General features: G+C 32.7%; 1 protein-coding gene and 1 pseudogene across 1 annotated transcript in view; one reads left to right on the top strand and one right to left on the bottom strand.

The window, feature by feature from the left end:
* Window positions 1-7,873, top strand: part of LOC128183677 (uncharacterized) — a 20,100-nt pseudogene extending 12,227 nt beyond the window's left edge.
* Window positions 7,874-8,009: 136 nt separating this feature from the next.
* Window positions 8,010-15,740, bottom strand: part of LOC128184116 (tumor susceptibility gene 101 protein-like) — an 80,616-nt gene continuing 72,885 nt past the window's right edge. The window contains exon 6 of the mRNA XM_052853462.1: window positions 8,010-8,692. Coding sequence (XP_052709422.1) covers window positions 8,637-8,692 — 56 coding nt within the window. The 3' untranslated portion in view covers window positions 8,010-8,636. The remainder of the gene's footprint in view (window positions 8,693-15,740) is intronic.

Genomic DNA, 15,740 nt, shown 5'->3' with positions numbered 1-15,740 from the left:
ATGTGGTCTAATAGGAATAAAGTACGATTTCTGTTTTCTCACCCCCCCTACCGATCTGTTTTGGTTTATACTTGTAGGGACTCATTTTTTTCTCTGTCATGTTTTTGTTAAACGCTTTTTTGATTTTTGTGTTTTTCACACTCTTTTTCCTCGTTGCCAGATAGGAAACAAGTCTTATTTCATCTGCATTATTTTTATTAACAGTTGCGGGTGCACGTTGTCCGATGATCTATGAGGTCTTTGATTATAACTGGTCACTAAATCGTGTAGGATATCTATATATCGATATGTAGATTGTCTTATTGCAAATTCTGGTCAAAGTTACATGTAATAGTCTTGATTTGGCTACTGCATATGTTGTTGGGCAGTTTCCCCTATGCCTAGCAGAAACATGCCACATATGCCTTAATACGTGCTTTCACACCTGATAGTTTTGCATAAATATATTCATAAATACACATCAAAAATAGCATCACTGGGCCTACAGAAAAAAAATATTTTTATCATATTTCCAATAGCAGATAGGCCTATTACGTGAAAGCAGAGTCGTTATTTATGTTTCTGGTGAAAGGGACCTGCAAAATGACAAAGCTTTATACAGTGGTAGTTTGTTTTTTCTCCCTATTTCCACAACACACGCCAAAAAATTAGCGGCGTCGGGTCAGGGTTCTAAGTCAGAAGAATCTCGGATTAACATGCATTCACATGCACCGTCATTCATTCAACATCTATTCATTGCGATTGTCGAACTTGTCGTCTGGTACGCTAGGACAGAAACCGCCGAACGAAATTAAAAATTCTGAATTACAATGACTACGATTTTGCATTTATTTAATCAAATATATTTATAAAATTTGAATTATTGCTACATTTCTACTTGAAATGCAGCGATCGTAGATCCCATGGTACATAATTTGACGATTTTTCATTAAAAATGTAAGCCATGGGACTTGTTCCGAAAATGACAAATGTTTAAAATTCACTATGAGCACTGCGAACGCGATTTACGAAATATGTTTTTTTTCGACTAGACATTGCAATAGCTTTGACATATACAGATATTATCTATCGCGTTGCCTGTGCACATATCAAAATATTTACATACATATGTACAAATTCGTAGTTTTTTGCCAACAAGTGAAATCCGGGTTAAGTTTGGAATTTATAATTCTGATATGTGACGTTTTGGCGCCATTTCCCATGCATGTGTCAAGCACGGGGGTTGTCCAACATTAACTTCAAGGGGTGATTACAGTGTAGCTACTGCTTCATTTTTTATGATTTTCATAAGCCAAAATTATATACTAAGTGTACCTTGTTCTTTGCCTTGATGATATCTTGGTGAATTTTCTCCATGTTTTTTTCTCTCTGGGTAAAGTGTTGTGTTATCTAAGATCAGCCAGACTCTGGTGTAAATAACATAAAAAGTTTTTATAACTAAAAGTCACATGACTTAGTTGACCGCAGACGTTCAATTTGAGAATTTAATGTTTTTTTAATTAAAAAAAACTGACCCAGAAGCTTTTGACTGTAGACGTTCCTACTGGTTCTGAGACTGAATTACACTGACCTTAGACATTTCATACTCGATTAATTTTTGACGAAGTAAAGGTGTCAGTAAAACTTTGGCTTTTTCAATTTTTCTCTTAAAATGGGCTCTATATATAGCATATTGCATCCATATTCCTTTTCGTTCTTCAAAAGGGATAAAATAAATCCGCACATTATCATTAAATTGAATTTTCTTTTCCAACCTTTTTATAGTCCACGTTTAAATGTCTTTCAAGTATTTATTACAATCGGCTTTCCGACAATTAAGTAAATCTAGGAGGACAGTTCATACAGGTGCAATTTTGAACATGTTCCGCTGGTCGCCACTTTCCATCTGGACACAAAAACTCCACTGTACCGTTGTGTTAGCATTCATATAGGTAATTGCATAAGCCTCTTCTATGTTTTTTTTGGTATAAGGTTAGCCTTGGTTAGTTTTAGGAAATCACTTGGTTTTTCCAAAGGTATGTCATTAATATCGAAGGCACGCAAACAAAACGTTGTCATTTTTTCAGAATTAACTTCGGATTCGTTAGCCAATCTCACGAGACAATGTTTCTCGTGTACAGCTTTAGTTCTCAATGAATATTGTTTTCTACAAAATTTACAAGTTGTAGATTTCCTATTGCTTTCAATGTAATTATCAACTGAATTTTTTGACAGCTGCTCCATTCTTTAAAAAAATTCTTATACCTTCTTCTTCTTCTTTCTTATAATCTATGTTCTTAAATTCATCTATTGTTGTTTTAAAACAGAATACATTACTGATGATTTTATTCTTCTTATATACATATAGTGAACATAATCATTATCAAAGTGACTTCATTTTTAATATTGGGTGACCTCAGACTAAGGTCATTTATCAAGTCTGTTCTAATTATCAGGGTGACTCCAAACTGTTCGTGACCTGAAAATTATCCAGGTGGACCTTACCATGACCCCATTCATCAGGGTGACCTCAAGGTGACCTGACCTGACCTCAGCAGGTGATCTGACCCTGACCTCAGCTGATGACCTGACCTGACATTGACCTCATTTATCAAGGTCATTAGTGACCCAGGTGACCCTAGGTAACCCTCAAGGTGACCCAGATTTTGAAGATGACCTCATTTTACTGAGCCTATACAGACCCCAGACTATACCCCTTACTACTTTTATTGGAAAATATTCATTTAATACTCGAAAATATTCATTAAATAGGGCATTCATATCTTCAACAAAAACACTAATATTCAATAGTGAATCGTAGGGAAAATATAATCATTGAAATAAGATTTGAAAATGAAACATGTCAAATTGTTATAAGAAACAAATCAAAACTAATGTTTAAATTTAGAAATTTTCTTTTAAAGTAATTCCCTACAATTTTACAAGTTGTCATTATTTTACAATGGCGATATCAAAGTTATTCTTGGGCTTACTATATAATGACATGTAATATTTACCGGAAATAGCCTGTCATTTCGTTTCCTCCATTACACAGTGGCGGACAGCAAACCGGACACACGCGTAAGAACCACACGCCGAAGTCACTGTCAGCTAACGCGTCGTTGTTTACTTTTCATCTCTTACTTACAAAATAGCAGGAGAATGGGATAGACATGGTTTAAGTCAAAGCGGGTTTCATATTTTGGTAATATGCTTCACTTTTATCTTAGGTTAGTTTTAAAAATCAATCTTTTCCATGTTGACGTCGTTTGCATGTTAATATCTGTTATGTAACGGTTTTGAATGATAATAATTTATACATATGATATAAAATAAATGTTAATCTTTATTAGAGTTGTCTAAAAATAAAAACTCACACGTTTGTGGATATTACAAGATTATGGAACGTTAATTTTTAGAAAAAATTATAAAAAAATAGATAAGGGATAAACAAATGTTTTAAAATAAATTCGCGTCATGTCTTTCATATTCATTAAAAAAACATTTTTTAGATCTTGAAAGTTAGCGAATGAACGGCTAGTTAGAACGGAGTTTTTTTTCTAATATTTACCTATCTGTGAAAAGATAGTATTTTATAAAGAAATCAAAATACATATGTACTTGTTTTTTTCGTACATGTTTGGTAAGAATGTAACGCTGTTTTTATAATCTTATATAATGTTAAACACAATGTCACGGTGTTTCTCTAATCTTATTGATAGCCCTAATATAAGTTATTATCTATGTTAACTCGGAATCAAGAAGATAGGTGTAAATATATGGGTTAATTTTTTAAACTTCAAAACGTGTAAAAAGAAAAAAAAATAATTACAGGTGCATTAACTCACATAGTCGTGACGGTATATAAAAACCGCATGTTATTTTAGTATGGGTTTATTTTTCATGACTATACTTTTTATTTACAAAAAAAAAATGTTTTAAAGGACAAGTTGCTGCAACCCCTGAAATAAGAGTCCTCACCCCAAACGATTACCAGTACAGGTACCTAACAAAGTTTGGAATCCCTAGCCAGGGGTCGACTCACCTCGCGTTCCAAGTCCAGGCCTGCAATGACGCCCACGTGTTGCCGAAACCAAGCAAAAGAAGGCCCATTGAAATTATTCTAGGCGGCTGGAGTAACTCTAATTCCTGCTTAAGAACTCAGGTACAGGGACCATGTCGAGATCAATACGACGGAAAGGTTCTTGATTGTAAGGAATTCAAAGAGTTTGTCATAAGCTGGAAGGATGGTAGAATAATGGTTGGACATATGTATTATGGATTTAGGGATCTTATGCTGACTTTCAATTCAAGAACCTTTTGTTAAATGTGAGAGTTGGGGTCTCTACCGGGTTCGGAGCAACAGGAATATGGACGTTCGAAGGTAGTTGTTTTATCTGTTTTTCAATGTCTTAAAAATTCTATATTACGGTATAATGTTAAGAAATCATAAAACATAATGATACATTCTTTAAGCCCCTTTCACAATTGGCGCACGACCACTTTACACCACTTAGCGATCGAAATGTTTTAGCTTCGCACGAGCTCTTGTATACGTTGCACGAGCCCTCGCTTACGTTGCACGAGCTCTCACATTCGTTGCATACGTTTTACTGGTCGCATCAAGTCTCTTCTGAATAGTGGACATGCACACTATTCAGACGCGACCGAACGCGATCCAAATTATCGCAGTGCAACGCACGAACATTAGTACGAACGTTTTACAACGCTTTGTGTACTCGCAAGAGTGATACACGATTTATAAAGATCGTAAGATAAATTGCTGGTGTTTATGCGTCTGATTTGCGACCCTGAGAGTGTTGCTCAACACGTCTCATGTAATCCTGCAACGTTTCACTATCATTGCACGACTTATCAGCCTCAATATGCCATGCTTTGCCACTAGTATATATATATATATATATATATATATATATATATATATATATATATATATATATATATATATATATATATATATATATATATATATATATATATATCCTGTATAAGTATTCTGTTTCAGAACAAAATTTACAATATACATTTATTGCATGTTGGTGAGGGGAATACATTTATGAAGATTTCCCACAAGAATAATCATATTTCCCGAGGGCTTTGCCCGAGAGAAATTTGCTATTTCTGGGGAATAAATCTTCCTATTCCCTGGACATTAATGCAATAAACGTTTTATTATACCAAGCAACTTATGATTACACAAAATACTAGTACGTTGATTTCTAATAATGTTTGACTTTTCAACAGTCGCAACATTAACGTCGTGATTGTTTGATTTCCAATGTGACTGTCTCACTTTTCTTTCATAAATCATAGATAGTTAAGTTGGTTTTTAGATATAAAGAGAATCATAATGATTAAATATTTTTTATTTAATCATATTTGTCTACATCGTATGCTCATATTGGCTTTTTCATTCCTATGACATCGCCCTGTCACGTGAATTTCTAGACCAATCAGATTTATTAGAATAATCATATCGAGGTATAATAATAAATGCTGCATATCTGTATCTTCTTGGGCGGCATCTTTTCTCGGTTTCAACTTTGTCTACTGAATATTGGCCATGTATATACCCCCTCTGACTCGCACGATCATTCGTACCATGGAACGCATAATCGCACGTCCAATCACATTGGCGCACGTTCAATCGCCCGATCACCTAGTCTCTCGCGCGTTCCTATCTTATTATCTTTCAACAGTTGCTTTCATTGTAAAACAGTCGCATAAAGACACAAGATATATCGCAAGATTTAATGCGTTTACATCGCACAACGCTCGCTTAGATCGTGCGAAATTCGTACGAATACTTTTTTCATATGCGATTATTTCTGCAACAATTAAAGATTCATATCTAATTTTTTCTGTCGCACGATCATTTGGTCGCTTCTGCTCGTGCGCCAATTGTGAAAGGGGCTTTAGATACCAGAACAAACACCACAGATACAACAGTGCCGTCCATCCCACTACCTTCAACAGACAAACTGACCACAAATCAAGGACCACGTAAGATAAATATATTTTGTGATGCATATAGATAGTTTTGTGGATGTAGTTGATTACTAGTATATCAATGAACATATATATTGTAACGGTATAATGCTCCATTGATTTAAGGTGGTACATGTATGTGAAATCTGTCGATATTAATTTGAATAATAGTACATAATAGTTAAAATACTTTCACTTGTTTAGAATTTTTAAATTATACAATATTAAAAAAAAAATACGTATCTTTTTATTATCATTACTTTTTTTGAATGGTTAAAATTTTAAAATCCTTGGCGGGATTCGAACTCATGACTTACAGATTCATAGTGAACCCTTTAACCCCCTGCGCTACGCTGTAAGGTGACAACTTTGGAAAAGAAACTATCTATTAAATTACACTTGATTTTATGGTTTATTTCGATAAATAGTATGTCACAACATGGAGGTGTCCCATACCACCTTTAAGTGTGATTCTTTTCTTTAATCAAAATACATTATTTGGAATGATATACTATGTCATATTAACGTTTCATTTCAGAAAACACACATGTTATCAATGTTGAAAACAAATCGTCTGAAATGACCAACAGCTACACGGCAGTCGGAGCAACTGCTGCGGTTCTAGCTGTCATTTCCTGTCTGGTGGTAGGCGCCATCCTGTGGCGGAGAGTGATTTGTCGTCCAGGTATAATTAAAGAATGGATCATGCGCACAGTTAATAAACAAAAACAAAAAATGCCTAACGACACTTGAGAAATTACTTTTCAACATACTTTATTCTATTTTATTGATGACATAATGAATCGTTTTAATCCAAGAAAAATTATAGTGAAAAACTTTTGCGATGCGACACATAAAAAAGCACCAACAAATCGAAATATTGCCTTTAAACATAAACATATCAGCTTATGAGTGTTTATTTGTTATTTTCCAGGTCCAAGTCCGAATATTGAAATCATAAACCCGGGATTTAATGGGAAAGAAATGAGCACCTACGAAATAATACACAACCGGTACCCAGAAGAGAACCTTTACACAGACATTAGCACTCTCGATATTGCCAAAGTTCACGAAAACGGTGCATATTACGATACCGCCGAACCCTTAGAAGATAAAAAAATATGTATTTACGTATGTTAGATGCTTCTGGTGAGGACATGCAACGCACTTCCAATTATTTTGTCAACGTCCCATACCAAGATCGTCAAACACGAAACAACAGACTGAGGACGGTCAACCAAACTATTATGTTGATAGTACCTACCTTGTGCCAAGACCTTCCATGAAAAAGCAGTGAAAGCATAATTTATTAACAATAAGGGATACACACTATCTTTAAAATTTGCCTTTTTAATTAGCATATCGCTACAGATGGTTCATGTTTTGCTAAATAATTAAACTGATAAACAAAAACTATCTGAACTTGACAATAATATCATACCTCCGAACACTTATTTTAATTTTGATGAGTTTACTGATATAATATTACAAATGTATTAAATTTTGGTTTAGGCATTTTTAAGATAAGAAGTAACTTTGAAGAGACAGTCTTAAAAAAATACATGAATATTTTTCTAACTTTTTTGTAAATTTCAAGTTGACATTTGAAAGAAAACGAATTTAAAGTATGTTCAAAACTTAAACAATTATCATCTGTTTAATATTTTATTGTATTGTATGTTTTTGTTAATGTACAGGAGTCATTCCAAGATCAATGGACTCCAAAAATGAATTGACATAAAACCATAAAAAATTTGTAAAGATAAGATACGATTTCTAATTCATATTTACTTTTCCCATTTTATTCTGCAAAGAGTAACTGTTCATTTTATACATATGATGTGTCAAAAGTACGATTTTTTACACATCATTTACATACTAACATAAATGATAAAAGGTACTCAAACTTTTACAACCTAAACCATTCAAACATTTTTCTTCGTTATCCTTATCATGCATCACTTTATTCGCTATTTTCATTTTTTTAAAGATGTATCAAACAAACAATTCTTAAAAGCATATCAAAATAAGGTAGCGAGAGGTCTATGTTTTTATTTATTCATTTTATAGAAACATTAGTGATTTATAATAAATTAATATACATACATTTTGAATATTTTATGATAACACTAGGGTTGAAATGAAAGATATTTGAATAGAGAATGACAAAGAACGATAGATCAAAGCATTGTCAGTGTTTTATAATCACATATTCATACTAAATACCTAACTCCATAGTACATGTTTCCCATTTAAGAAAACAATACAGCGCATCGTTGAAGATTCAAGTTATTTTATAAATTTGCATTTGACCAAATTAATATACTATTATATATAAAATATATTATTGCCCAGAGTTCGATTTTCTAAATATTAAAATTGGAGATCTTAAAACATCTACATGAATTCCAACAACTTAAACTATTGATGAGACATTTTTATCAAAAACTAAATATATAAATTATGGATGAAGTTTGTTTCTTGAATTAGAATTTTCTATCCATTGAGGCCATAATTTTTGATGTGCTCTGCAGCTAAGATACATTTTCTTCTCTGACCTATGTTGAGTCCCATCTCCTTGAAGTCGGATTCAGTCATAGAACAAAACGTCTCTACGCAATCGACGCCGTGTTCTATCAATGTATTCATTATGTCGTCAAGCTCGAACCGTTCCATTGTAGGAAGAAGATGTCCAAATTGTAGCCTGAAATTTAAAACTTTTATTGCAGAAAAAATGATTTTTTCCGTGTATAATGCAGGCTTTCAAGTTAGCGCGATCATTGCAGAAAAACTAGCACAGCCTGCTAATTGTCTATGAAATCAATAAACCCGATATATGTTCGTAGTTTTTTAGTAACAGCTGTTAATTTCAAAGATGAATATGAAGAGGGAGACATTGCAGAAAAAAAAAGTTTTTGCAATGATAGCTACCTTCATAACCCGTAATAATCATAAAAAAAGCATTTTATTGTTTATATTTATACTTTTTTAAACAAATTAATAAATTGATGATAAAAAGTAAGTAAAATTACCTAAATTATTATTAATGTACATTTGTGCATTAGATTAAAGAAACAGCAAAATCGTCCGTTATGGGAACTATATTCTGACATTATCGTGATTAATTCATGCAGTCGGTGATTTTTCTTAGGTCGACAAAATTATAAAAGGAGCGGTAGATTTCGGTGATGTCCGTTTCAAAAGAAGTATGAATTACAATGAATTTCCGTAAGAATTAGAGGGAAACATACATGTACTTAGTGGATGTATACATTATAACCCATATGTCATATGAAACGATTTTTAACACTATATAGGATTTTATTTCAGAAATATAAAGATTGGTATAAACGAATGTTTAAATACGTGTAGTAAGATTTTTTGGCCTTTGCATTACTGAAAAAAAACCGTGAAAACACAGTACTTGGAAAAATTTTCTCCGCTTACCATTCTTGATTTTGTGAATTTATGACTCACGCGGGACAGGAAACGGATGACCAGAAATGAATTTTGGAAAAATGAAAAAAACACCTCCAGATATTATCATTCTCTATCATCCCTGAAAATTTCAAGGGAATTTATCAAGCCATCTCTGAGAAATTCTGCCGACAAAAAAAAGGGGGGGAAAAAGAAAAAGAAAGAAAAAACATTACAATCACTATAAGGTCTTCCGTTGAAAACGGAAGACCTTAAATATTCATGGCTAAAAGATAAAAAAAACTAATATAACACTGTTACAAGAAACACATTTTATGGAGAAACGTGCTCAATTGTATGATAGAAAATGGAACGGAAAAGCAATACATGCTTTCTCCGACTCCCCCTTTAGCAGAGGCGTTTCCGTTTTGTTCAATAAAGAATGTAATATAGATATATTAAATGTGCATAAGTCAAATGATGGAAGGAAACTTTTGGTAAATGCTAAAATCGAAGAAACTTTACTGATAATTGTTAACTTATATGCTCCAAATAAAGGAATTGATAGAATTGCAGTTTTTAACTCGCTAAATACATTTATTTCTTCCCATACTCCATAAGATAGTAAACTAATCATCGGCGGTGACTTCAATTGCAATTTAAATAAAGAAAATGACAAATCCTGAAAAAAGTTAAGTAAACTAACAAATAAGCTGGAAAAATGGTTATACATGGTGTGATGCAGAAACTTCCCCGAAGAGTAGAATTGATTACATTTTTGTACGTAATGATACAATTAATTATGTAAAAAAATATTGTTGTTCGAAAATTACCAGGTTCTCATAAAAAAACACGCGGTTAAGGTCTTTCAGTTGTCGCATGACGTCATTGTGGGCTTTCCGGAATAATTTACCGTTATCGGTTATAATATTAGTGGTATGTGATGCATGATTTTGCCAGTATTTCTTGATTGCATTTGTGTTTAACAAATTTTAAGCTATGTAAAACGAAATGACACTAATGTTTAACAATTAATAAAGAGTAGTTGGAGTTGAAATGCTGAATCCAATGAAAAACTGATAACACGGTACATAGGAAAAGTTGACAGAGACTACAATTCATAATTTTTTAACCTGGCAAGGTAAACATTTCTTTGATACATATATAATGAATTACAAATGTACCAATTTTCAGTGAGTTTGAACCATTATTTCAAAAGTTATAGACGTTTTATGTTGCTAAACTGTACTTATTCAGGGTTGAAAAATTGTATCGAAATGTACATGTACTATAAATGTGATAGCATTCATACTAGCAATTAAAATGGCCTTAAAATGTTAAAATACATAAAATAATGGATTGCAATTAATTTCTTTTAAAAACTGTTTTATATTATACTGAAACCAGCAAAAAAATGTGATGTTTGAGAGCAGTCGTCTACGAAAGCCGAGAAGGATCATTCGAGATACGAGATTCGAAATACGAGATTCGAAATACGAGATTCGAGATTCGAAATTCGAGATTCAATATCTAATTAACCAATCAAATCAAGGATCTGAAAACTCGTATCCTAGCGACATCAAACTGTTCTAAATAAAGATTATTAGTACATGCTCTTATATACAAATAAATGCTATGTTCACTTCTCCCTAGCTAACTAAATAATTGTTTGTATTTATTTTTACGCAGAATATTCAAGTAGAATAGTAATAATGCAGTGTGGTTCGCAGATCTATGTGATTTTGTTTGCCCTTGTGCATGTAATTTCCACCTGATGCGTTTGAACCCTGGGGTATTTCACCACCAATAGTTTAAACCCCGGCTTTATTCACCCTTTTTGTGTACAAATGCGGTTATGGTAGAGAGCTTCATAAGCGGAGCCAATTTTTTTTCGGTAGGGGGGTCCTAGGCCAATTTTCAATAATTTTACTATGTATATTAAGCTTCAATTTTCCCGAGGAAAGTCCAGACCCCCTGACCCCCTCCTTTATAGACCTCCTCCGCGCATGAAGATTAGTATCTAAAATACGTTTTAATCTAAATATAAATAATCAGTCCAGGTTTCACCAATAAATATAGACATTACTTATCGTTTTTTATGTATACAGGCATACACTAGTACTATGATTATAAACTAATCATTGAAATATTATCACATCATAGGGAATTATTAATATATACAATTTTTTTCCCTTTTCTTGAGTAAACAACCTCTTATGAGTCTTACTTTTGGCATTGTTTTCAATAGAGAAGGATACATATTCTGTACAATTAAAGGTAGGGATAATAGGGTGCCAATTTGTTCACATTGCTGATTTCTTGTGCAGAGAACAGTAAAATTTTAAAAATTTGATTGTGCGTGAATTTTTCAAAATCTATTGTTGTAGTTTGTTATAATTCATTCATTGATATATCAACAAGAAAGAATAGAAGGTATAGACAGGCATATGTATCACACCCAAGTTGAGTGTCTCTGTAGTTTCCTAACCCCCCCCCCCCCCCCAACGCATCAAAATTGACAATAATTGCATATAAATCATACAAAAGTCTACTTTGTATGTAAGTAACTCTCTAAAGATGTAAATAAGCACTGCAAAGATGTGTGTACTTAATATACTACTACATTACACTAAGCCAGATAAAATGTAATCAGGGTGATAGCTACAAGGGGCGAGAAGTGCAAATTTACCAATTTGTCGCCATACACACAGAACACCAAATAAAGAAACTGTGTGTGGTGTGGGGAATGCATAAAAGATGGCGGCAAATTATCTCAAATAACCAGTGCGAAAATCAACAAATAGGCTGTTATTTGTTACCTATCCTGCAAATACATTGATAAAAAATGTTATCGTCACATAACATAGCCGATTAAGTTAATGTTTACATATTATGGTCAACGTACATGTAATTCTAATGTACATGGAGGCGGACGTATCAGGCGGGGATCCAGAATTTTTTTTCTCCAAAAATGATCGGTTGAATTACATTAAATGCTTTGAAAATTGTCTTAAAGTATCGCGCGGGTCAAAATGCATGATAGAAGCTATGTACAGTGTAATTGGAAACTTTCATTTTATATCAATATGTAGTAATACCTATTATAACAAATGAGAGTATAGCCCAACTGCCACAAACAATACATGTCTTTTACCGGCACCACTCGATTAGAATTGAAAAATGAGTCGTTTAAAACTAATTTTGTCAATTTTTTTAGATTCATTTAGTTACATTTTGTTCCATTTGGGTAAATAGATGCACCAGGGCAGCTCTAATTTATATATAATCAGGCCATAAATTCGAAATATTTTCAAAACTTAATAGCTTTAAAACCAGTGGATAAAAAAATGAAAGTCGAACTCGATGATTGCTAATACCTGTGTTGAATGAATGGTACAGTAGGATATGTGCAAAAAAGTCCCGTCTACTCTTTCCTACCCTATATTTATTGGAACATTAAATCCGATTATAAGAGTATAAGAGTCAAATTTAATTAAGTACGGATATATTTTGCCGAGCCAAATAAAAAAAAGCCTGGAAAACGAAGAGAGAACGAAGTGGGGACAGAATAACTGACAAATTAAATAAGGACTATATAGCCCCCCCCCCCCCCCCCGAAATTTATATACTGAAAACAGATTATTGAGTACAACATCCGCACACAATTTAAAGAAAATTCCATGGTTTTTTTTATCATTTTTGCTTGCTAATGTAAGAAATCACAATTACCCCAAACCCCTTCACGGAAAAGGAAATGCTAGGTGATGAGAGAGAAAGAAAGAGAGAGAGAGAGAGAGAGAGAGAGAGAGAGAGAGAGAGAGAGTCGATGTAAATCACACGTGCGTTAACACCGTTCAAATTAAAGCTTGCTAGTTGGTCTGCCCTATCCTAGCTACCTCCTCTCTTTTCTCCTTTGAGTGGCTTAACTGTCTGTATATGCTTGTATCAAATCAAACAATTTCAAATTCTAAATCAAAATTGAATATGACACTACAAAACTCTCTCTCTCTCTCTTTCTCTCTCTCTCTCTCATATCGACAATGACATTGATACCCTACAATACACTATTCCTATCTGGATTGTTGTCGTTGAGGTTGTAAATCATTATATCTCCTATGGTTTAAAACTTTATCATAACCTATATTTTGACATTTCGATTATTTCATTGAATTTCGTTTCATAGCTAAAACCACACTCAGTTTTAATTATTTAGATCAAACAGATCTTTTTTGCGAGCCGATTTTTACACAGTTGTGGCGAATACACTACGGGTTAAAATGGTTCGGGGGGAAAATACATACAGGACAAACAAAATCACATAGATTCGCAAAGCCAACAGTGTTATCACTCATTTAATTGTTTATATTGTGTGGGGTTAATTCATTAATGTTAATTTAACCATTTTATAACCATTACATAAGAGCTATTAAGACATTTATTTGTAGGAAAGAGCATGTACGAATGATCTTTATTTAGAACAGTTTGATGTTGCTAGGATACAGGTTTCAGATCCATGATTTGATTGGTTAATTTAGATATTGAATCTCGAATTTCGAATCTCGAATCTCGTATTTCGAATCTCGTATTTTGAATCTCGAATCTCGAATGATCCTTCTCGGCTTTCGTAGTCGTCGCTATAATTGCCCTGATAGTGTACCTGTGTTAGCTTCTACAGCATGAACAAAGTATTTGCAACATATCCATATCTAAGTTCAATTTTAATGTTTACATATTAATCTTCAAATTTAAACAAATATTACACGGATTTAACCATAAAAACATCAAGGGTGGAGAAACCTTAAGTGACCACAGGTTAATAGAATGTGATTTCAATTTAAGTAATTTGGAGAGAGGTAAAGGATACTGGAAATTAAATATCTCGCATCTAGAAAACGAAGACTACAAACGCGGAATCTTAGAATTATTCAAAAACATAGATGACTCATTAGATCCAATATAAAAATGGGAATCTTTTAAAATAAAGGTTCGTGATTATTCCATTAATTACGCAAGACAATCCAGAAACAATGTAAAATATAGAATAAAATTGATTGAGAAAAGGATAGATGATATAGAAAATTTACCATAGGGAGATACATGTATTGATATGAATGAAAAAAGAAAACTTGAAAAGGAATTAGATTACATGTACGATGAAATAGCTAAAGGAGCGCAGATTAGATCTAAAGCAAAATGGTTTAACGAAGGTGAACGAAATACAAAATTCTTTTTAGCTTTGGAAAAGAAACATCAATCTAACAATACAATATTAGAAATAAAAACCGATAACAAAACTGTAGCAAGTAATGGCGAAATTATAGAGGAGATGTGTCACTTTTATAAAAACTTATATGCAAGTAAATCTATTAAAAATGATGATATAAATGCTTATTTAAATGACGTGGAATGTCCAAAACTTAGCAATAGTGAAAAAGTATATTTCGACTCATTACCTACAATTGATGAATGTGCAGATGCAGTCAATAATTTGGAATAAAAAAATCCCCGGCTTTAGACGGTATACCGGCTGAATTTTATAAATGTTTTTGGAAAACAATTGGACCACTCTCTTATGAAGTTTTACTAAGTATTTTCGATAAACAGGAACTACCCTTTTCACGGCGGTCAGCTCTTATCATTCTTTTATTCAAGAAATGGGACAAAATAGCCTTAAAAATTACAGACCATAAAGTTTAACAAATACCAACTATAAAATTTTAGCTTTTGTCCGTGCCAAAAAATTACAAACAGTTATTGATAAAATAATCAGCAAGGAACAATCAGCGTATATAAAAGGCCGCTTTATAGGCATAAATGCAAGATTAATTTTCGACATCTATGAATACTCCATGGAAAACAATAATGTGAGTTTATTGCTATTTTTAGATTTTGAAAAAGCATTCGATTCAGTCGAGTGGAATTTCCTTTATCGAGTTTTAAAACAATTTAATTTTGGTTTGATGATGTCACTTTAGCCTTGAAAAATATTTCTTTTTTAAATGTTGCAATACAGACTGTAGAAGAATTCTGTAAACACGCTGGATCAAAAGTTAATATTAAAAAAAACCCGCAGTATATACTACTTGGTAGTTTGAAAGACAAATATAATAATATTAGCGGTATTGATGTAACCAATGCTGTTATATGTTTAGGTTTTTACATTGGACATAATAAAAAACAATGCTATGAACTTCATTGGTTACACTCTTTTCAAAATATGGAAAAACTGTTCGAGTCCTGAAAAAAAGAAAATTAACTATATTTGGAAAAGCATGCATTGTTAATTCACTATCTATATCTAAAAAAAAATTATGTGGGTTCTATTTTACCTATGC

The sequence above is a fragment of the Crassostrea angulata genome, chromosome 5 (assembly GCF_025612915.1).
Source record: "Crassostrea angulata isolate pt1a10 chromosome 5, ASM2561291v2, whole genome shotgun sequence".
NCBI lineage: Eukaryota > Metazoa > Mollusca > Bivalvia > Ostreida > Ostreidae > Magallana > Magallana angulata.
The sequence above is the reverse complement of the archived record's forward strand: the minus strand, read 5'-3'. Positions and strand labels throughout refer to the sequence as shown.